Source organism: Pelophylax lessonae, assembly GCF_965119305.1.
Source record: "Pelophylax lessonae genome assembly, chromosome: 3".
NCBI lineage: Eukaryota > Metazoa > Chordata > Amphibia > Anura > Ranidae > Pelophylax > Pelophylax lessonae.
Genome location: NC_138770.1, coordinates 369,767,560 through 369,792,628, shown reverse-complemented (window position 1 = coordinate 369,792,628; position 25,069 = coordinate 369,767,560). Strand labels below are relative to the sequence as shown.

The 25,069-nt window shown below is 42.1% G+C and overlaps 1 protein-coding gene across 1 annotated transcript in view; it reads left to right on the top strand.

Annotated features, from left to right (window-relative positions):
• RRAGD (Ras related GTP binding D) overlaps positions 1–25,069 on the top strand; it is an 85,501-nt gene that overhangs the window by 27,627 nt on the left and 32,805 nt on the right. The window contains exons 2-4 of the mRNA XM_082251399.1: positions 878–1,173; positions 6,370–6,569; positions 9,032–9,146. Of these exons, the coding sequence (XP_082107525.1) occupies positions 878–1,173; positions 6,370–6,569; positions 9,032–9,146 (611 nt within the window). The remainder of the gene's footprint in view (positions 1–877; positions 1,174–6,369; positions 6,570–9,031; positions 9,147–25,069) is intronic.

Sequence of the window (25,069 nt, the reverse complement as noted above, 5' to 3'; positions counted from 1 at the left end):
ACGCTCTACTTTTAGACGTTTGCATTCATTGCAGGGTCTTTCTACTCTTCTTCACACTCTCTATAATTGAAAATAAATGAGAAAGGAGAGAGGTTTTGTCACACCAGTCACTGAGAGACATAATGCTTAATGTGAATCTAGCTGTATTGGTGCACTTGTAACAACACAGTTGAGTACTGTCAGTAATACTTTTTTTATTTGGACTAACAGTTAAATGATCAGAACAAACTTTACACGAGGCATCACGGCTCCAGCATGTGCATTCCCCTGTGCAGCTATCTTTGCTTATAGGGTGGTAAAAACGCAACTCAACTGCCTTTTTTACTGCCCCAACTGCAAGTGTAACCTAGGCCTTAATGCAAATAAAAAAGGATTACGGGCAGCACTCATCAGTGGGAGGCACCTTTGCTAATAATACAATTCTCTAAGAGCTACCAAACACTGAGGCCCCATTCAACGCTAAGTGATTTAAAATCACTTTCCAAATCATGCTAAAATTGCAGCAAAACGTGCAACGTGTCTTTGAGTGCCATACATTCATAATGGCACCCCAAACGCAGTGGGATTTTTCTGCGATTGTTGCGTGATAGAGCATGCATGAAAAAACCTGCCAAAATTTGGTACATGAGCTGCTTTTGGCATGACAAATGCGCAAATGGCAGATCACTGAAGTGAATGTGCTGCCCTATGTGTGACATGCGGAAACGTGTAAATCACGCAAAAAAAAAAATTGAGAGCTGGAACAACTGTTCCCGCTATAAGAAATGAGAACGGGGCATTAAGTGCAAACTTGTTTGTATCTACCTGTGCAAAAACTTGTGTAAGTTGACGGCATATAAATGTAGATATCAAATAATATATACTTTTGTTTCTCCAGTCTTAGATTTCACAGATCCTTTCAGCACAGAAGTGAAGCCAAGAATCCTGCTAATGGGTTTACGGAGAAGTGGCAAATCTTCAATCCAAAAAGTCGTTTTTCATAAAATGTCTCCCAATGAGACCCTTTTTTTAGAGAGCACCAACAAGATCTGCAGGGAGGATGTCTCGAATAGTTCATTTGTGAATTTCCAGATATGGGACTTCCCAGGGCAAATTGATTTCTTCGATCCCACGTTTGACTATGAAATGATATTTAGAGGAACCGGAGCACTAATATTTGTCATTGATTCACAGGTAAAAATTTTGACCTTTAGATCAAATTGCTCACATTAACAACTGTTATGTGAAAAAGCAGTATAAAAAAAGTATTACACAATGAGAGTGGAGCAGAACTGTCAGGAAAACACGACATAGCAGAATTAATACTGGAATAGGAGGGGTGCCCCTTGTTCTAGGACAGTGGAGGAGCAATATAATATATAACTGAACATAGGCGGAAAAGGAAAGAAAAGAACAACTCAAGATATACCAACTAACCAAAAGTGGGACCCCCCTCATCCCCAACAAAGACCCGAGAAGGGGATAGAAAAAAGAAAGCAAGAGAAAGAGAGAGAGAGAGAGAGAGAGAGAGAGAGAGAGAGAGAGAGAGAAAAGGGAGGAGACGATAAACATATTTTTCTAATACATGCACACCTGCTACTTTAGAGGAGCAATGACTCTGGGTCAAAAGAGAGTGTCATATAGGATGAGTATCAGTTTTTTTTTTATTTTAAGTTAAAGTGGTACTAAACTGCAAAAAAACCCCAACAAAATCTTTTCCTTGCAAATTATTGTCACAATGTGCTAGTATGCATCACATACTAGCACATTATAAAAGATAAGGCTGGGTTCACACTTGGTTTCCCCACATCCAATTCGCATTTCAGGAGCCTGTGACTGGCTCTCAATGGAGCTGGTTCTCACAGCTCCGGGATGGGTGCGGAGCGAATTGCACAATGGTCCTGTTGATTTTCTGGTCCATTTCAGGTCCGAATTCAGCCAAAAATGTGGACAGAAATCGGACCTTAAACAGTGAACAAGGACACAGCGGACCCCTGCTGTTAGCTGCTCCACATGGAGGTGTGAACCCAGTCTTACCTGAAAATGAAGCCCTCCAGTGTGCTGTCACCGCTGAAAGGGATTCCTTTTTCAGCCTGTCTTCCTTCCGGGTTCATGGGCAGCCACCATTTGATTGGCCAAATTGTGTTGACGTCACTCACAAGCATATGCACGGGAGTCACGACAATGGAATGGCTCTCTCTATGGACGGCAAGATGTGCCATCACCGGTGCATGTCTCTTAAACAGTGCACGTTTAGTAGACATTTACTGTGCCTACAGGTCTGCCTTATTATAGGCTTACCTGTAGGTATAATTTAAAAAAAGCATTTACTACCACTTTAAAGCTGAACTAAACTCTGCTATACTTAGCTCATTGGTCCAACATCCTTCGCAAGAGCCTGTATCTTCTACCAAGCTTCTTCCGGGTATCTGGCTGTGGCCATTCTCATTGGCGAGCGCAGAATGTACAATCATTCTGGCACACAGGCACTGATCCTAAATGTATACTGTGCTGTGCTTATGCAAACAAAAGTGCAATAGGTAGGTTTCTTTTTTTGCCTGCTTTCAGTATTTAACCACTTGCCGTACATTTTCTGGTTTCAGTGGTTATACCAGGGTCAGAGCTACAGCTGCAGTCATGATCCCAGTACCCTTTATTTTTCAGCCAGCGATGCTGAATAATGTAAAAGTGATCTGTGCTATAAAGCCGCTGGATCACTTTTACATGAGGCAAAATGTGGTTCCCCCCACCACCTACCATCACCTTCCCAGGCTCTCCCATTCCGACAGGGAGCCTGGAACTGAAGCCCCAGGCCCCAGCTGACCATATAGATAGGTGAGGAACTTAAATTCCTTGATCATCTCTATGATCTACCAAATAATAGCATTGAGGATTTTGACACTTCCTGTTTTGGTTTGTTGTTTATTACAGCATCTTGGTTTGATCAAATGCTTTTAATAGCACAGGAGAGATCTGGGGTCTAATAGGCCCAGGTGTCTCAGAAAGAGTACCTGTCACTGCCCACGCTATCACAAGGAATGTTGTTCATCCCTTGTGATAGAAATAAAGTTGTTAAAAAAAATTTCAAGAGACAATTAAAAATTAAAAAGCCCCTGAAACCCCCCCCCCCCTCCCATGCTCACATGCAAAGGACCCTAATGTTGTTAGCACTAGGGTCATCGGTTCGAATCCCAACAACAGTACTACCTGCATGGAGTTTGCATGTTCTCCATGTGCCTGGATGGGTTTCCTCAGGGTACTCCGGTTTCCTTCCACACTCCATAGACATGCTGGAAGGTTCTTTGGCTCCTATCTAAATTGGCTCTAGTATGTGTAAGAATGTGGGTCATAAAGGACTGATGTGAATGTATAATACAGGGCTCAAAATTTAAAGTCCTGAGCTACTAGCCAGGCCTTAAGGGTTACTCGCCACCAGTTGCCCCACCCAACTCCTACCCTGCCCCGCCCCTAATTCCACCCTAAACATGCCCTTATAAATTATCTAATAAAATTACACTGTTAAATGTTTTTGCATTAATGAAGAAGTTACAAAAATAATTAATAACAACATTTTCAGTGCCCATCAGTGCAGCCTCATCAGTGCCCATCAAGGGTCTGAAGGGCGGGGGCTGAAGAGCATTGGGGGGGCTGGAGGGGGGCTGAAGAGCACTAAGGGGCTGGAGGGGGGCTGAAGAGCACTGGGGGGGCTGGAGGGGGGGGCTGAGGAGCACTAAGGGGCTGGAGGGGGGGGGCTGAAGAGCACTGGTGGGCTGGAGGGGGGCTGAAGAGCACTGGGGGGCTGGAGGGGGGCTGAAGAGCACTGGGGGGGCTGGAGGGGGGCTGAAGAGCACTGGGGGGCTAGAGAGGGGGGCTGAAGAGCACTGAGAGGGCTGAAGAGCATTGGGGGGGCTGGAGGGGGGGGCTGAAGAGCACTAAGGGGCTGGAGAGGGGGGGCTGTACAGCACTGGGGGGCCAGCAAAAGAAAAAAAGAAGTTGTATAGGAGGGGGATTGGGGGCTGCATATAGAGGAATTGATCTTTCCATATTCCTCCTGCAACCGCTGAATGCCTGCAGCCACCCCACCTCTCCTCCTATCCAGTCACACAGGGAGGCTGCTCAATCCTTGGGCACTCACCTTCTTCCAGCCCCCGCGAGCAGCGCAGCACAGACCGAGGGAGCAGCTGCCTTAACATGAGGAGATGATCGGCGCGAATACTGGCTTGACACCCCCCATTGGTATGCCACTGCTGGCTGGATAAAGACAGAGCGTGGATCATCCCACTCTAACAGCTTTAATTGTAATTGCCGGGCGCTCGCCGACACACACAGTCCCGCCTCCTAGCCCGGCTTCTTTGATAGACGTTGGTTGGCCAGGTGTTCTGTCTATCAAAGAAGCTGGGCTAGGAGGCTAGGAGGTGGGACTGTGTGTGTCTGTGAGCGCCTGGCAAATACAATTAAAGCTGTTACAGTTGGATGATCCGCGCTCTGTCATTATCCACCGGCTTTCCTCTCCTCTTTTCCCCTGAGCGGCTCCCGGAGCTCGCCCTACATAATTTTCCACTCGCAAAATGCAAGCAGGCGAGTGGAAAATTTGAGGGCTGGTATAATATATATGTAAAGCAATGCCTAAACTGACTGCGTTATAAAAGTACCAGAATAAATAAAAATAAATAAAATATGATAGCTTGTCCTATCTTCCTAGGTGCTGTCGAAAGTCTAGCTGTGAGGTTGGATGGGTCATCTCTCAACCCTCCACAGCAGTCTGACAACACAGCTAGCAAGGAGATAGTTGGTTTGACAAACCGCACTTTTCTCTGTTTCCAAGCATCCTTGCCTGGAATATTTTAGCTGACAAGCTCTCCTTCCCCTGCATTCCTCATGAGATGCTTTTTTAGGGCAAATGCTTGGAGAGTTTGTCAAAGCAGCCATCTCCTTGCTAGCTGCATTGTTGGATGACTGTGTAGGTAGGTGGCGTGCTCTGTCCAACCTCACAATTTGCCTTAGACACCATCTAGGAAGATGGGACAAAGTACTACATCTACTTTGTCTACTGGGGAAAAAATGCATTAACAATCAGTAAGGCTCCATTCACATATATGCGGTACAGGAAACATAGTAAATTCTGAGGGTTTCCATCACCCCCGCACTGCAATGAAATCGCACTCAGTTCACAAAATCTGCCACCGGTATCAATGTTAATGACACCCCTAAACAGATCGCAAAATGCAGTGCGATTTCAAAAATAGGTATGCTATCTGATTCCAGTGCGGAAAAAAAGATGCCTGCACTTTTTTGTGTAGTGCGGTGCGAATTGAGCACATACAAAATGAATGGGCTCAAATTGTGCTGCAAAGAATTGCATGTGATTTGAAAAGGAAAGCGGCGCGATTGCTATCCAAATCACATGCGGTGTCCCGCACCTCATATATGTGAATGCAGATGGTTTTCTTTGTTTTGGAAGGACCAGGCTACAGCTGAGGAAATCCGTTTTACATCTCGCCTGCTTATTGTTTCAGTGGATGAAGTGTAAATTGCATCTGCTGCTAAATTCAGGGTCATTTAATGAATAATACTTGAGATCAGCATTTCTCAACCAGTGTGTCGCGGCACACTGGTGTGCCGCCAGAGGTTCTCAGGTGTGCTGCGGGATCATGGGAGAAAAGGGCTGTCAGATGAGGTGGATCTCCCGATCCCCTAAAGAACTGTATATCAGCACTGTGAGGGAGCTTTGTCCGCCTCAAAAGAGAAAGTAAAGTAGGGAGGGGGGAGTGTGCTGTCCTCTCTGCTTCCCCCTACAGTGCAGTACCCGGCTGAATGAGAAATAGGTACTGCGCTAGAACCTTTTAAAGGGCCTTATACGTGTGTGTGTACATGTGGGTGTGTGTGTACAGGTGTGTGTGCATGTATATGTGTCTGTGCATGTGTGTATACGTGTACATGCGTCTGTATATGTGTATGTGTGTGTACATATGTGTCTGTGTGTGTGTACATGTGTGTCTGTATACATGTGTACACATGTGTCTGTATGTGTGTATATGTATTTGTGTATGTATGTTACTTTTAATCCTGACCCCCCCCCCCCCCCCTTATTCCTGTACCTTCAGAACTAATTTTTTAGGGCTTGTTCGTGATAGCAGCAAGGACTGCTACTCCTCTGAAAAGCAATCCATGCTCAGATCGCTTTTCAGAGGCATTTGGCAGGCGAAAAAGAGGTAAAAATACTTTTCAACGGCACCCGACTGGAAAAAGGTTGAGAAACATTGCTTTAGATAGCTGCCCTGGTTAACAGAGATACAACAGTATATGGGCATAATTGTTTTGTCCTTTGTAAATGTTTGCAGTGCTAATATCTGTAATACTCTCTTTTTTCTGTTTTATGATGATACGCAGGATGATTATATGGAAGCCCTTGCTAGATTACACCTCACTGTCACTAGCGCTTACAAAGTTAACCCTGATATTAACTTTGAGGTTTTTATTCATAAAGTTGATGGGTTGTCAGATGATCACAAAATAGAGACTCAAAGAGATATCCACCAGAGAACAAATGATGATCTTTCTGATGCTGGGCTGGAGAAAATCCATCTCAGGTAAGACACTCTTAAAGTACTGTACATAATGGCAAGGTACACTTTTATTATATACTTTGCTACAAAAACCTGGCTTTGTTTTGCTGATCACTTACAATGGACGCTTGTACTGTATATTTTTGGGGGCTGTGTATTTGACCTGTTTTGGTAGACTAAAGCCTGGTTCACACTTATGCAAATTGGATGCGGGTTTCCCCACATCCGATTCACATGACAGGAGAATGTGCCCGGCTCACAATGGAGCCGGTTCATACAGCTTGGGGGCGACAGCAGTCTGCATTTGGAAAGGGTCCTGTGTATCTTTGGTTCCAAATAAGGTGCAAATTCAGGCAAAAATATGAACCTGATTCGCACCTGAATCGGTGAACAGGGACGCACCGGACCCCCTGCTGTTAGCCACGGCCAAAGCATGTGTGCCTTAGGAGGCTTTTACTGCGATTAGGATTACACTGAATATTGCTTCTGAAACTTGCCACAAAATTGTTGCAAAAATAAATACATCGCTGTTGTGTATTTGGCATTACCTATTTTAACCCACGTGATAATTTGGCATAGCAACAATCATAGTCAATAACCAATCATAAGACATTTCCCCTAGCCCTGAACTGTCAGGTATGAGACTACCCATATTACTCTCAAGCTTACAACTAGCTCTATATTTGTCTCTAAGCAAAACCTTAAAAAATCATAATCCTCCTAATGGCAAGCTAATATTTATTTTAATACTAGTAATATTGTGTGCCAATACAAACCTACGCTGTAATTTACCAACAATCCAAATTCTGACGCCTACATGAAATTTGCTGGTATGTCTGTGATCAGATTTTATTAATTCATTTATTTATTTTTAAATCCAAAATAAAATGTATTGATTTACTGGGTCTGGGAGAGTGTCCCCACTGTGTCCAAGGAGGGAGCTTGTTGGACAGTGGAGAAAACCCAACCAGTAGCACATCAGGATTTATGGCTGTCTCAGTGGGTGGGCATTGCTGCAATGCATCCTGGGATTGGCAATAAATTTGGGGGGAGCATGTGAGAGGGTGTCTTTTGGTGGGAGCAAAGTCCCAGGAGGAGGTGGACGGCTGTCTCTCCTCCGGCAGGTGTGAGGAAGGTGGTTTAGGCAGTCGGCCTAGTGAACCAGGTGTGGAGCTGAGCTGCAGAAGGATCCAGAGGGCTGACAAGTGGAGCTGCTGGCAGAATCTTGTGGGAAAAACAGTTTTGTGAGTACCAGAGGATTTGCCTAAGGGTCTGCCTGAGAGAGGGGACCACTCCAGAGAAGTCAGGGGATCAAGGAGCTAGCTCACACATGAAGTGTATCAGTAAAAGGGGTGCTGTGTAGTTGACCCTGAAGATTAGGAACAAAGGGGGTGCCAGGAAGGGCCCTGAAGTTGTTCAGCAGTACAGTACAGATTACCTCAGAAAGCTCATTCACTTATACTTCACAGCTAAGGGCAAAGTGAAGCAGCGGCCTAGCTGTTACTAGCGTTACTTAGCATTTTCAAGTCATCCCAGCATATTGTGCATAGTTGTATACAGTTGGAGTATCCTACTTATTCCCTTCTCCTATCCAAGTTCCAAATAAAAACACAAAAACCAAAGCTACTGGACTGACCGAGGTAAAACACTTGGGAAAATGTCAAACTGTCATGTTGTTGCTAATGGTAACCCAGGGGAACCCGTAATCAGCAGCTCCCAAGGGAGTAGGGCTACAAATGGTTGAAGGATGTGATAATTATCAGGACAATTGTAGACTTTATAAAGTTGTAGACTAATATCTCTATTAGTTGGTTTACCCCTTTTGGCAGTTTCTTGATGCAACCAATTATTTTGTGCTTGTTTTCCATGAATACATGTGCCTGACTGTACATCTGCATTCTGAATACTGTGTGCTGCATTGATGTATGTAAAACACAAAATAAAAATATAATGAAACTAAATTTGATTCTTTCATGTATAAAACCAATCTTTTTCAACCCGCATAAATCTGTAAATTATACAATGTGGTCCTCGTTCTGAAAACTCTGGAGGATTGGCGGACAGTGGATGTCATTTGACCTTCTGCCTTGGGAGGGGGGTGTACCTTAGCATTGTTGGTTTGAGTTCCAGTGCCGAAAGTACTTTTCTGTTTCTTACAGTAAAAAATGACACATTAGTATTTACAGTATGTTGGTATTATAGTCATCCAGACCCCAACCGTTTATGGTTCTTGTAGTTTTCTCCTCCTAGCGTTTTTCCCGAGAGGAAACTTCAGCTTTGTCTTCATTGCTGTCCAATATTGTGCTATAGTATTTTGGTACTGTTTCACCTTGATATTTAAGGTTGTATGGATTTTTATATATAAGATGTTTTCTTATATTTTGTATTTGTTAAAATATTCAATAAAAATATATTTAAAAAAAAAAAAATTACACATTTTACGATATCGTACTTAATTTTTTATATTAATACTTTTTTTTTTGCAGCTTTTATCTTACTAGTATATATGACCATTCGATCTTTGAAGCTTTCAGCAAAGTTGTTCAAAAACTAATCCCACAGCTTCCAACTTTAGAGAACCTGCTGAACATTTTTATATCCGTAAGTAAATTTTCATATTTATATGTTAAAAAGTATAAAATTATTTTTTATAATGTTAATAAAGGTAGTGTTTGAGTATTTTGTTTCTGCAAAACTTTCCTTACACATTTTAAATGTCAGCAGGACACATGTTCTAAGGGAAGCATTCATATCACTTACCATCGTATTTGCAGTAAATGCACATTTTGCATTTTTATTATACCTGTAATTTGTTTACCTGAAAGAAATTTTTAGTGAGGTTTTATTTACTGTTTCATATTTTATTTAGTGTTTTATAGTTCAGATTGCCAGTGCTGCTGTAGTTGTTATCTGTTATGAAGCACTGAGAAAGCTTCAACATATCTTGGTAAGCAAAGGGTGCAGTGCCTACCTAAGAAACTAGAATAAGAATGGACAATTATGAAACTGCTAGGATTGTTCTTGACACGATGATACATGATCAGATTATCGGACGAATGTAAGTCTCATGCATGCTAGTCTCATATTGAATGTGAAAAGGTTACTCAACATATGAAAAATTTTGTATAGCAGAATACAACTTCAGAAGTGATGTCATGTGTTGAATTGTTTTGTATTCTTTAGTTTCCGAGCATGCGTAATCTTGCTCTTACAATTTTTTTTGGATGAAAACTGTACGAACTAAATGACATTATGTTCACGTACAATAAAAATTTTATAGCCTGCACCTTCAGTTTTTGTCATCCGAAAAGTAAGAATCAGCTGTCGCTGGCACTATTCTAATGACCAGAAAATCAGCCGATCGTTCATAGTATGACATTTTACTTCTGATTTTCTTATCGTGTGTACGGGTCTTTAGAGCCTTTGCAAACCTTGAAGCAGCCAGAGCATGTTGCACTGCAGAGAGACACTGTGTGGAGGCAGCCTTGACAAGTAAGAACTGTTTTCTGAATTTGGACATTTCCCCCGTCAGAAATAGATTGTGTTTGTGTTGACATGTTAGAATTTATTTATTATGTTAATTTGCTGTGGCCAACCTGGGTATGTTAAATATGACATTTGATGTGGAATTTAGCTTGTAGAGGACTGTTTGAAATTGTTGTGTGGATTCTTAATACCTGCACATTAAACCCCACCTTACTTAAGGCCCGTAAACACCATCAGAATATCGTACGAAAAATACAGCTTTCGAAGCGATCATACGATAATCTGATAGTTTGAACACAGCTTTCAAGAGCCAATCAGGACAGTTCATCCAATATTATCCTAAGGAACAAACATGAAAATGTTTCTTGTACGATACCAGTTGTAAGATTTTCATTTAATCGGTACAGTTGTCATCTGAAAATACAATACAAATACTATGCATTACATCACTTCCGAATTTTTATTCTGTCATACGAGAATTTCTGTAACTTTAGTAACCTCTTTTATTTTCGATATTAGACTAGCTTGTTAAAAAAAAAAAAAAAAAACAGATGATCATTTGTCCAATAATCTCATCATGTGTACCAGGCATTAGGCCATCTACCCTATTAGACAGCCAGAGAAAGGCTGCTATCCTGAAGGTCATAAGGCTGCTTATCAGGGAAGGTGTTAAAAGGCTTGTAATCTGACCAACCTCAGGGAAAGCTGTTTGCAGAGCAAATCACAGTGCTTCAAAAATTTGAAGGATGAGTAAAGTTGGTCATACACTGAGCGCATTTCAGCTGGTTCCGGATGAAGTTTTATTTTTGAAGGTACTTTTGCCCCATTGAGAAAAAAGGTTAACACTGCTGCTCTATAGCATGCATCCTAAGGTTCCATATTTCATCTTTACAGTACCAGCCTTCCCAATGTACCAATAGTGGATTGTGAAGCTGTAGTAACAATACTGACTTTTGAAAGTGAGCAAAGGGCTGGACAGAGGTCTCTACCCTTCAAGGGGTGATGCTTGGGTTTGGCTATACAGGAAGAAAGTGCATCTTTGCCCAATAACTAGGTGTTTGAGTTGGAAGTGTACAAGCACTGTAAACATAACATATAGCATCGTAGAATGACTGTTCTAGAGCTGCAAGCTCACCTTCTTTCAGCAAGTTCCAGGTAATTCAAGCTGTATGGAATGGCTGCAAGGTCAATGCATCTCTTTTAATTCACCAGTGGACTTAGACTGCTGGAGAGGCTAGCTAAGATCAGCAGTTTCTTATTGTTAAAGCGGTTGTAAACCCTAAAATAAAAAAAAATAAAAAAAAAAAAAACCTGCAAGATAAAGGCATAATGAGCTAGTATGCATCGCATACTAGCCCATTATGTGTAACTTACCTTAGAACGAAGCCCCGACACGGACCCCCGGACATCGCTGCGGGCGCTGCCATGATACCTCACCGTCTCTTCCGGGTTCGGCGGCTCCGGCGCGGTGATTGGCCAGAAGAGACGGCTCCGGCGCGATGATTGGCCGGAGCCGCGATGACGTCACTCCCGCGCATGCGCGCAGGAGTGATTTTCCGGCAAATAAATTGAAGGTCTCCCCGGACCTTCAGAGCGCATGCGCCACCCGCGCGAGCGGCTGCATGCACTGTAAATATCTCCTAAACCATGCCGGTTTAGGAGATATTATTTGTACCTACAGGTAAGCCTTAGTATAGGCTTACCTGTAGGTAAAAGTGTCAAAAAGCGGGATACTACCGCTTTAATGCTGACCACATTCCCTGATATACAGAAGGTCATGGTTGTTCCAAACATATTGGAGAATTAACCATAAATCTTCTGTGGATGTAGGCTACTTCAATACCTTCTGTCTCTTCATGTATTCACAGACAGACTCGATAATGTTGAGATCAGGGCTCTGTGAGGGATAAACCATTACTTACAGGACACTCTGTTCTTTACACTAAAGATAGTTCCTAATGACATTGGCTACATGTGTAGGGTCATTGTGCAGCTGCAGAAAAAATTTGGTGCCACGCCTCCCTGATGGTATGGCATGATGAAAAGGTATCTGCCTGTATTTCTCAGCATTGAGGACACCATTGATCCTGACCAAATCTCCAATTCTACTTACAGAAATACCATCCTCAAACATGCACCATGCTTCACTGTTGCCTGCAGACATTCATCATTGTACCGCTCTCCAGCCCTTCAGTAACAAACTGCCTCATGCCACTGCCAAATATTTAAAATTTTGCCTCAGACCAGAGCACCTGCTGCCATTTTTCTGCACCTCAGTTTCAATATTTTCGTGCATAATTAAAATGCTTAGCCTTGTTTCCACGTCCTATGCACAAAAACATAGGTACTGGGGATCAGGTAAGGTAGGCTCAGCCAGGCAAATTTATATCTTTGTATGTGCAGAAATGATCCTTTGCCCTAAGGTTTATGTGTGTCTGTGAGACTGTCAGATGTGGTGCAGTAATTAGAAGTATGTATATTTGTAGGTACAAGGACAGGGGCATAGAGTACTGTGTAAAAGTTTTAGGCAGGTGTGAAAAAAATGTTGTAAATAAAGAAAACCAGCAATTGTGTAGATAATGAACACTTTGATCAGGACTATGCAATGTACAACATACTGTAAATAGAGTGAAGGAGTCAGGATTTTTTGGGCCCCCGTGATATTTGCGCAAATGTTTATCCAAAGAATATTTTTGCTAAAAATACACTAAAATTATTATTGGCGGACACAAACACAGCAAAGTTCCTACTAGATATAAAAGCTAAACCTGTACTGAGTTAATAAATAATAAATATTTGTACATTTTAAATTGCACGTTTTTGTGAGATGGTGAAAATCGAAGCTACACAAAACTGTAAATAAGCAGTTTAGTTTAAAATTCTGAAGGTTATCATTTTTTGCTTACAGCTTTCAGAGTTTGTAAAGGACCCCCCCCCCCCCCAAACCATACAGTTTCTAAAAGCACATGACCTGTAGAACAACAAAAAAGTGCTACTCATTTTTTAGGTCTCACGATAGTTTACCAAATGTTTATCAAATCACTATTCTAACTAAAATACACTAATCATTATTGATGGACACAAACGCAACATAACTTACACAATTCCTGCTAAATTCTTACTAAGTCTTCGTTCACATGAGGCGTACTAAAGCGTGCATTCATGCAAGAGTGTGTTTGCCCGCATGGGGATGCACAGGTGTTTTTTAAATCCCATTCATGTCAATTGGGAATCATAATATGATTACCAGCTCCCCAATCTCCATCCTGACACCAATCTTTCCCAGCAGGAGCTGCAGCTGGTGGGAGGGGTATTTTGGGAAGCTGGCCAACAGCTCTAAAAGGGGGCGGGGGGCGCAGGGGACCAGTGCTGCAGTGGGGGGCATTCCAGGACAAGGACGGAACAGCAGATAGGGAGATATGTTTACAGAGTAAAATCCCCCTGTGTCTCCCCCTGCAGCACCTAAAGCTGGCAGGAGGGGGGAGGAGGAGAAGCCAGAAACTGCAGGGGAGCTACAGGGGATTGGTGCTGCAGGGGGAATTGGTAGTGCTGTGGGGATCAATTGGATGGACTGGAGTGCAGTGTGTGACAAGGCACAGTGGGCCCCACTTCTCTTGGGGCCGTGTGCCCTGCAGCCTAATGAGGTTGATGCAGATGCAGCAGCTGCACAGACACATATCAAAATTTGACATGCGTGCTGAAGTGGGTGCACAGATCTGAATGCACACTGCCTGCATTTGGATCCATGGTCCTACTACTTTAGCTTCTTTTGCTTTATTTTCACCAGGTAATCTTGCAAATAACACACACACATAGAGTCATTCCTCCACTCTATCTATGAAGAGAGCCATGGTTGTCATCCTAGGCTTCTCTCCTGATATAGACTACTACCAGGGCAATTGGTAGGTTACAGAAGATGCAAGGAACAAAATATAGCTAGGTAGAAAGATATTCTTTGGTGCAGCTCAAGAGAAGTGACAAGGACACTGCATTTTTGGCAAGATCAATAGGTATTTTCTGTACTTGCTGAAAATGTTCTTAGCTTGAAAAAAAAAACAACTAATGCAGCCTCACATCAAAGGACTGTATACAATATTTTGCGTTCTCGTTCTTGAGTTTAGTTATCCTTTGAATTGGAAATTTACTCTCTCAATCAACATTGACTGTTTTTATTCCTTATACTGCTTGCCTTAGTAAATATATAGGAAAGTATATCATGTGTACTTGTATTATAGGTTGTTTACAAATTTTATCAGTTACTTTCTTGTTTTAAAGGCCTAGGTAAATTATGTCATACATCCCAGGAGTCTTCAGGAGGGGAGCAGGGATTTTCTCAGTTAAGCACACCCTCCTGCCAACATGGCCCACCTAAGGGTGGATAGATTCCAGGAAGTAAATGCTATTTGAATCAGCTGCCTTTACTCAAGATAGCCATGGTCAGAAATGCTAGGGAGGTGTTTTTCAAAGTGATTTCTCAGCAGAATAAAGCATGGAGACATGAATGGATGGGGGAGATTGCTTTGATTATTAAAAATTAATTAAGTAACGTTTTGGTTTGTTGCGCTTAGATGCAGTATAGTTCTGCTTAAAAGGATAAGTATAGCCAATGCTATTTTGGCTATACTTCTCCCAAAGGTCACAGGAGTGCAGTAATCTGACCCATTTTCAGCCGACAGCGGGCTAAGGTCCACTGTCGGCTGACATCACTCAGCTGGTTCAGGCTTGGGAAAGATCCCGATCATATGGTCGTAATCCACCCAGACGCCTGGACCTGCATCTGGCTTAGACTCTCACTGATCCACTGAGCACTTGAGTCAGCCCTTCCCACCCCCTCCACAGCCCAGGGCTCCAGTGAGCGTTGGAGGGAAAGAGCAGAGAGCCAGAGACTGATAGTCACGGCTCTCTGCATAAAAGAGGAGGAGAGAACTGAGCAATCAGTGGTGTTTGATTGCTCAGTTCTCCCTGCAGAGCCGGCAGGGACAGTTGCAGCATTAATCCGAGCTAGGTGAGTATAAATCTTTGTTTTTTTGGAAGCCCTTTCTTCTCTTTTAAGGTACTGTTATAATCAATTGATCAGGTTAAATATTCACATTATAAAACATCAAATCAACCTATTATACCTCCAAGGACTATACTTAAACTCAGTTCCCATTAGGATTCATTCATTATTAATGAATCATTAGTCCACGTTAAAGACTGGGTAAGCTGAAATTCAAACTATATGTCGTTAATTTACTAAAACTGGAGAGTGAAAAATCTGGTGCAGCTGTGCATAGAAACTTCCTGTGTTTATTTTTTTGTCATAGCCTAATTGAACAAAATTAAGCTAGAAACTAACTACAATGCACAGCTGCACCCGATTTTGCACTCTCCAGTTTTAGTAAATCAACCCCAGTGTTTTTCCTAAACCAAAAGTCTGTTTTAGAAGATTTTAGAAAGCTACTTTGTGTTAATGTGTATCCATAGTTTATTACATATCAACCACCTCAATCCATCCCTCTTTTGTTTATGCCTATACACACTCCAAAACAGATTGATAGGGGTTGCAGGGGATCCCAACAGAACATCTATTCTTGAATTCAACTAATATGAATCACATTCAACTATAGTCCCAACATAGGCCTTCATTGCCGCTTCAAAGTTCAGTAGTGTAGGTATAGGCTGTGACCTTCAACCTTACCTCCTGCTGGAAGGGTTTCTGAAAAACACATTAACACTTAAGTAAACTCTTAAAATCGAAAGAAGTAGACCTTTGATCTAAGAAATGCAAAGTCTGAATTTCAATGTACTCACTGTTCCTGACGATAAGCATTTAAAACTAGTACTACACTATGATTCCAGACCAAGAGTAGGCAAACCTCAATGGGAACGGCCTTTGGTGTAATAGGTTCATCATGATTAAATGTTTCTAATGATTTTAATAGAAACCATTTGGATTGGATATATTTATATTGTGGATTTTTAATAACATTTGTAATAAAATATACAACATTTAATTGATCAAGTGATACATTGTATATATAAGTTACAAAAAACAGTACTGCGCCAGACATCTACGATAATCAATAAAATAGTGCAAAATATAGTGTGAAAGAAACCATAAATAGTATAGGTAAAAAAATGAATAAAGTGCTCTATAAAATGTCCATAAATCATATGAATTGGATCAGACTTGACACAATAACATCCACCTTCAGTGCTTGTAAACAAATTCAGTGCTCAGTGTTGCTCCGCCACCTGTGCAATAAAGACTCTCACCTTACATTCTGACCCTTGTCTTACCAGTGGGTCAGAATGAGCAGTTCCCCTCTGCGATAATAGCCATCTGGTGGAGATCTTTGGCTGGATACTCTTAGGCAGACTCATCAAGGACTCAATCTCAGTTCCGAATTATGTCATAAATGCATTAAAAGATTCCAAAAGGTTTAATAAAGAATCAGCAACTTACAAAGCAAACACTTAAGCAGTGCGGGCTGTACAGGCATACACAGTATCTCTCGTGGCCGCGATGTGATGTAGACGGACAGGCTCCGCCCCCTATACGCGTTACGTCAAGCGTTGACTTCCTTGGCAGTGGTAGAGCCGGACTGTCACTACTAGCGGTACTCATGGCGCCTGCTCCGAATGGTCTAAATCTGCCCAGCCAAACACCTCATTAACCCCGGGGTGCTGGGCAAGAAAGAGATCCCAACAGGACATTAAAAGGACATCCAATAATATGCAAATAACCAATTGCGACCACTAAACAACTAACAGATGGCCAAATTACACTAAAAAATCTGAATCAATTAAAATAGGATGACATAAATATAATCAAGAATTAAAAATCATGGGGCCTGTCAGTCTAATAGTGACCTCACATCGTGGCCATATACATGTAAAAAAGACAACTTAATAGGATACCATCACACTTTACAAATTGGTTAAAATACATACACAATTATATAGTCCATATAACTCCCTAATGGCCAATAAATATGATACCTATATCACATTCCATTCGGAAAAATACTTATTTGTCACTGATAAAATAGTTGAGGTCAAAGTCAACATTCAGACCTCTGGGGGAGAGTACCGTAGCCTTGAAAATCCAAAAGGATTCTCTCCTGCTAAGCTGTCTGATATAATTCCCTCCCCTCCAATGCTTATTAACTTTCTCTATCCCCCAAAATTGTAAAGAGTCTGGTTTTCTATCATGAATTTCCCTAAAACGCCTAGATACATTATGCGTCACAACCCCCTTTTTAATATTTTTAATGTGTTCTGCTACCCTGATGTTTAAACACCTGGAAGTGCGCCCTATATATTGGAGCCTGCATCTACATTCCAACGTATATTTGACTCCAATAGTGGAGCAGGTGATAAAGTCTTTAATTTTATACTCTTTTCCTGTGATAATAGATATAAATGCATTCCTCTTTTTCCTATTCATCCTAGTCTGACGACAAACCCCACATCTCCCACATGCGTGGAAACTTGAAATGAAATCAAACAGAGTGCTCTTCTTCTGAATTGGAGGATCTATCACCCCTGGGGCCAACAGGTCCTTCAGCGTAGGTGCTTTTTTATATATGAACCTAGGCCTCACAGGTAGATGCTGTCCAAATACTTTATCATGCTTCAAAATGTCCCAGTGTCTGCTCACTATTCTCTCTATATGTCCAAACTGGGCATTGAAATAAAAAATAAGCTTGAATTCAAAATTAGAAGAGGTGGGTCTAATAGCATCTTGTAAAAGTGTATTCCTATCCATTTCTTATACTTCCCTTTGATCTAACAAAATTTTCTCCATTTCATACCCTTTTTCCTAAACCGATCAGCAAGAATTTTAGATTGCCGAAGATAGTCAGACTCATTTGAGAAATTCCTGCATACCCGGGTCAGCTGTCCCTTGGGAATGTTACATAGCCAAGTCTTATGATGACAGCTGTCCACCAGTAGGTAGGAATTCCTGTCAGTCGGTTTAAATTCCTGGTGTGCAACTTTCCCTGGTATTTGAAAATCACCAAATCCAAGAACACAATCCTATCCACACTCGTAGTCCAAGTGAGCGTAATATTTCTGGAGTTCCTATTCATCCTCTCCATAAATCTATCAAAGATTTTTGGTCCTTTTCCATATGATCACCAGATCATCAATGAATCTTTTATGGCAAAGGAGCTCCACAGGTGGATTGATCAGGACCTCATCATTCGCCATTGGGCCATGAAGAGGTTTGCTACACTCGGTGCGAACCTCGCTCCCATGGCCACACCCCTTACTTGTAAATAAAAATCACTGGCGTGCCAAAAGTAGTTATGGCTGAGGCAGAACTTAAGGCATTTAGGGATGTATTTTGAATGTTCCTCATCTAGATCTGACCCTTGTATCACCTATTTAACGACTTCTAGGGCTTCAACATGCCCAATTATGGTGAATAGGGAGCTTACATCAGCCATAGCCAATATACACGTATCAATCTCATCCAGTGATTCTAGACACTGAATGATGTGTTTGGTGTCTTTATGAACGGCTTCTGCACAATTTTTACCAGGGGTTGTAAAAACAAATCAATATATTGACACATTCTAGAGCAAAATTAATCTATCCCATTGATAATTTGTCTCCCAGGGGGGGTCTAACCAGATCTTTATGCATTTTAGGGAGAAAGTAAATGATAGGGGTTCTACAAGCAGAAGGGTTCAAATATTGTGCTTCTTTCTTAGTAAGGATGTCTTTCCTAACAAATTTCTTAACCAATTTGTCTAGTTTCTCATTATATTGTTTTAGAGGGTTACAGTATAACATAAGATATGTATCTGTGTCTGATAACTGTCTTTCCATATCTTCTCAATAATATTTGGAACTCATAATCACCAACCTCCCCCCTTGTCAGCAGGGCATATCACCACCTCCTTATTTTTCTCCAGACTTGCTTTACCATTCTTTATCCATTGAGAATTATGGACTTTTTTAACTTTCAAGTCCTCTATATCCTCCACTACCATATTCTTAAAGACTTCGATTTATTCTTAAGAGTGGAGTGATGGCCCCTCTCCTCCTGAGTATGTCTATTGTCCAGTTTAGATAATAAATATTTCTTCTGATTCAAAGTGCGTATGCATTTCTGTAAATTAACATAAGTATCAGATTTATTCAGGTTCTTAAAAGGTGCAATCTTAAGCCCCTTATCAAGAACCCTGATTTCATCTTTATCTAAAGTGAAACCACTACTATTAAAAATACCAGTACCTACTGGTATTTTCTTTTTTTTTGAGCTCTTCCCCCTGCTCCACTCCCTCTCTTCCTCTTCTTTTGCCCCCAAATGGTTTTCCAGTGGATCCCCTGTGCTTCCATGGTGCACCTGGTCTCCCTAAAAAAAAACCTTGTGGTTTGGCTGGGCAGGTTTGAACCAATAGGAGCAGGCGCTGTGAGTATGGTTAGCCTTTTTAATCTGAGTAGTGACAGCCCGGCTCCACCCCTACCGAGGAAGTCAACGCCTGACGTAAAGCTTATAGGGGCGGAGCCTGTCTATCAACATCACATCGCGGCCCACGAGAGATACTGTGTATGCCTGTACAGCCCACACTGCTTAAGTGTTTGCTTTGTAAGTTGCTGATTCTTTATTAAACCTTTTGGAGTCTTTATGGAGAGCACTAGATTTTTTTCTTTATCTTTTTAATGCATTTATGACATAATTCAGACTGAGATCGAGTCCTTGATGAGTCTGCCTAAGAGTATCCAGCCAAAGATCTCCACCAGAAGGCTAATATCCCCAGAGGGGAACTGCTCATTCTGACTGGCTGATAAGACAGGGGTCAGAATGTAAAGGCCCGTACACATTTGACGGAAATCGGACGAAATAGCCTCTGATTTTTCTCTCTCTTGCTCAGCGGTCATAACCGTTTTTAGTTGGGACATTTGTTCCTAGACTTCCGGGTCGTCAGCAACTTCAGATCATGCGCGGTCTTTCATATCTGATTTTTCACGGACGTACTGCATACACATTAAACGAAAATTGGTCGCCTGGGGACGGACGATAAAAATGTTGGTGTTTGTCCCTCCGTTTTCTTTCGTTGAAAATGTCAGCATCGGCTGCTGAAAGTTGTGTACACACTAGCCGAAAATCAGTTTCTCGGGTCCCCCGCCACCTCACTGGCTCCTCCTTCCTGCTGAGTGTGCCCAGAACAAGCAGCTTGCTATGTGGGCTAGAGATCGACCGATTATCGGCAAAGCCGATATATCGAGGGCCGATATGGACTTTCCCCGATATCGGAATCGGCTTTTTATTTACCGACATTGCCGATATTCCAGGGAAAGTGCTTGTATCGGGGTGATGCCTGCAGCTAGAGAAATCACCCCGGTACCGGTGCCCATAGCCGACGGTTAGCTGTCTTGTAATGACAACCGATGAGGCTGAGAAGCCGCTCGGCTGTCATTCCAAGGAGCGGGAGGGAACATCCCCCCGTCCAGCCACCTTCTGCTGCTCGCCCGGGTCTCCCATCCCACTGGGAGCCCCGGGAATCCTGCCTTCACCGTCGCCGTCTGACCCGGGTCTCCATTTCTTTGAATTCGGCGCCAACGCTTACTCGGAAGTGATGTCATAAATGACATCACTTCTGGGTACTGGCGGCGCCGAATTAAAAAAACTTACAGCATTCAAAACAGTCAAACTTGGCCCCCAGATCCCTCCACCAGAGTACCTATAGACATTAAAAAAAAAAAAAAAATTTAATGTCCGAAAATATGGGCAGATATCGGCTGATACCGATATCCGATGACCAAAATATCGGTATCGGCGGTAAAAAAATGAAATCGGTCGATCACTAATGTGGGCACCTGAACAGGTTTGCTCCTGAGCTGCTGCTTTACATGGAATATGGGTCGGCCCCTCGACCGCTCTCTCCTCATTGGCTCACTTGTTGTGATTGACAGTAGCTGGAGACAATGGCTACTGCTGCTGTCTCAGACAATGAGGAGGGAGAGACCCGGGAGAGTAGAGGCTCTTGTGCACATTGCTTGATCGGGGTGGGGTTCAGGTAAGTTTTAAGGGAGGGGGGTGATCACAGAAGGTATTTTACTTTCAGTCATACAATGCATAAAGCTAAAAAACCCTGAGCCTGCACAACAACTTTAACTTTAGATGGCTAAACATAGGTAAATCCTTTTTTTGTTGCGAAGGATATGATTACTGAGTGTTTCTTATAACAGTCTGAAACGTTTCTCCCAAGATTTCTTTGTGAATCACTGCTTTCAAAATGTGCAGAACTGGCAGTGCGCAACCTGCTTTGTCATCAACCTCCTGACTATGCAACTGAAGCTAATTTCACATTTAGCATTTCTGTGTCTTTTTTTTTTTTTTTTATTTGAATGGGCTGCCCTATGCATGACGGATGCGTAAAAGAAGCTCCTGTACCTTTTTGACTGTCTGCTTTGCGTGTGTTTTGCTGTGTGCTTTGGCGTGTTTGTCACATGCTTTGATACACACAAAGGCTCATATTTTTGCTGCATTTGGGGTGGCATTAACAATGAATGACACTGTAAGTGCAACATGCTTTTTTTTTACAGAATGCTTAGATTTGAATGGGGCCTAAAACCATACATAAGTAGAATTATGTTAAAAAAATAGTTTTTTTGATTGTTTATTACATTTTCTAATGGTTAAAGCTGATCTCCATATTTCCTGTCACTTTAAATGATTCATTTGGACTAAGCTGGTCCAAACAAAAGTTTTCCTTCACTAAGTGCTGTACTGCATGTAGCTTATAGAGTTGGTCTGAGCCACGCTCAGCCATTCATAAACAGCTTTGTCTTTTGTGAATGAATGCAAAGCTTCCTCTGATTGGCCAAGTCAGAGAGTGTGACAGCACCAGTCGACCTCTCCACCTCAGCCAATCAGAGGAAGCTTTGTAATCACAGCAAACAAAGCTGCCTATAAATGGCTGAGCACCAAATCTTTTTTTATTCCCGTTGTGAACCGGAGCTCTCTGTCTTACAGCAGGACCCAGCACTATGTACTGTATGCAGCTGAAGCTACATGCAGTACATACAACACTTGGAGCCAGTGCAGCACTTAGTGAAGGCAACAGTCTGTTTGGACCAGCTTTTTAGACCAAACAAACTATTTAAAGTGACAGGAAACACAGAGATCAACGGTAATGCAGTCCTATTAATGTTTGTTTTTAGCAGGAGTGTAGAGGACAATCAAGGAATAGGGATGGAATTTTTTTTCCCCAGAGGAAACTGCAGTATCTCACAAAAGTGAGTACACCCCTCACATTTTTGTAAATTTTTTATTATATGTTTTCATGTGACAACACAGAAGAAATGACACTTTGCTACAATGTAAAGTAGTGAGTGTACAGCTTGTATAACAGTGTAAATTTGCTGTCCCCTCAAAATAACTCAACACACAGTCATTCATGTCTAAACCGCTGGCAACAAAAGTGAGTACAGCCCTCAAATCATATGCCACACACAGCATCAAATTGGTCTGCATGGCTGTCATCCCAGAAGTAAGCCTCTTCTAAAGATGATGCACAAGAAAGCCCACAAACAGTTTGCTGAAGACAAGTAGACTAAGGACATGGATTACTGGAACCATATCCTTTGGTCTGATGAGACCAAGATAAACTTATTTGGTTCAGATGGTGTCAAGCGTGTTTTGCGACAACCAGGTGAGGAGTACAAAGACAAGTGTGTGTTGCCTACAGTCAAGCATGGTGGTGGGAGTGTCATGGTCTGGGGTTGCATGAGTGCTGCTGGCACTGGGGAGCTACAGTTAATTGAGGGAACCATGAATGCCAACATGTACTGTGACATTCTGAAGCAGAGCATGATCCCCTTCATTCAGAGACTGGGCCACAGGGCAGTATTACAACATGATAACGACCCCAAATACACCTCCAAGATGACCACTGCCTTACTAAAGAAGCTGAAAGTAAAGGTGATGGACTGGCCAAGCATGTCTCCAGACCTAAACCCTATTAAGCATCTGTGGGGCATCCTCATACAGAAGGTGGAGGAGTGCAAGGTCTCTAACATCCACCAGCTCCGTGATGTCGTCATAGAGGAGTGGAAGCGAATCCAGTGGCAACCGGTGAAGCTCTGGTGAACTCCATGCCCAAGGGGGTTAAGGCAGTGCTGGAAAATAATGGTGGCCAACACAAAATATTGACACTTTGGGCCCAATTTGGACATTTTCATTTAGGGGTGTACTCACTTTTGTTGCTAGTGGTTTAGACATTAATGGATGTGTGTTGAGTTATTTTGACAGGACAACAAATTCACACTGTTATACAAGCTGTACACTCGCTACTTGTAGCAAAGTGTAATTTCTTCAGTGTTGTCACATGAAAAGATATAATAAAATATTTACAAAAATGTGAGGGGTGTACTCACTTTTGTGAGGTACTGTAAATTCTCTCTCTGATTATGGTTTTTGTTCGTGAAAATGCATGCTTATTGTACACGTGCATCACAAAATCAAATATTACCATGCCAATCACATTTTTTTAGGGTTTTGAATGCTCTGAAAAGTTTTCTTTTAATTTCATTTTGAATGTTTGAAGGTTCTAATGAAATTCTACCGGTCTATGGTCAGCTTAAAGTGGTTGAAAACCTTTACATATACCCATTTAAGTGACTGGACTTAGGTTATGCAGAGTATCCTATATAATTTGTACCTGTCTTTCTGCATCCCTTCTACCTCTACAGTCTTCCAAAACACACATTTTACACAGCATCTCTCAGCAGCAGAAAGCAGGAGTGGGGATATGACATCACACACACTGCAAAGCTAAAGCACAGAGCTCTGCAAAATCTGATAGCTGATTGGTGGGAAGTGACCCCCCCTCCTCTTCACAGGCTCAGCGATACATAGAGCTGAGGGTATGGGTCATCTGCTGTGTGATGGAGGGGGGAGAGCTGTGTCTCAGAAAGCTGAAGTGTCTACTTAATCTGATAGGAGAGAGTCATTAACCACTTTAGTCCCGGAGGATTTTGCTGCTTGATGACCAGGCCCTATTTGCGATTCGGCACTGCGTTAATTTAATGGACAATTGCGTGGTCGTGCGACACTGTACCCAAATAAAATTGACGTCCTTTTTTTCACACAAATAGAGCTTTCTTTTGGTGGTATTTGATCACCTGTGTGATTTTTATTTTTTGCGCTATAAGCAAAAAAAGAGCGACAATTTTGAAAAAAAAAAAAAAAAACAATATTTTTTACATTCTGCTATATAACATTCCCCCCAAAAAAATTAAAAAATCTAAATTTTTTAACATTTTAGGCCAATTTGTCTTCTACTACCTATTTTTGGTAAAAAAAAAAAAATCACAATAAGCGTATTTTGATTGGTTTGCACAAAAGTTATTGCGTCCACTAACTATGGCAAAGATTTATGTAATTTTTATTGTTTTTTGTTTTTTTTTTTTTTACTAGTAATGGCGGCGATCTGCGATTTTTTTGCGGGACTGCAACATTGCGGCGGACAGATCGGACCCCTAACTGACATTTTTGACACTTTTGGGGGGGACCAGTGACATTACTACAGTAATCAGTGCTAAAAATATGCACTTGTACTGTAATAATGCCATTGGCAGGGAAGGGGTTAATACTATTAGTGATCAAGAGTGATTCTAACTGTGGAAGGGCGTGGCTTTTGAGATCATCACAGAGACATGTGATCCTATATAGCAGGATCACATAGCCTCAGTGAACACTTCAGGGAGAATGATGGACGGCTGTGTTTACATCAGCCGTCCATCCTTCTCTGTCAGCGGGGGGAAATTGTGAGTGGCCGGCGGCCATCGGAGCCGCCTGTCACACGCACTGGCTCCCCAGCTGACAAACGGGGGGGCTGGAGCGTGCTGCCGTTGGCGCGCGCTCGCCCCCTAGAGTCTCCTGAGTGAGCGACGTAGTACTACGTCGGTTTGCCCAGGAGCGGTTAAGAGAGGAGGGATCAGAGAAGGACCAGACTTGGTAATTTGGAATCAAGCTAATACACACTATAGAGCAGGGTTGTGCAGTCAGGGAGGCTGCACGGACAAAAAAAAAA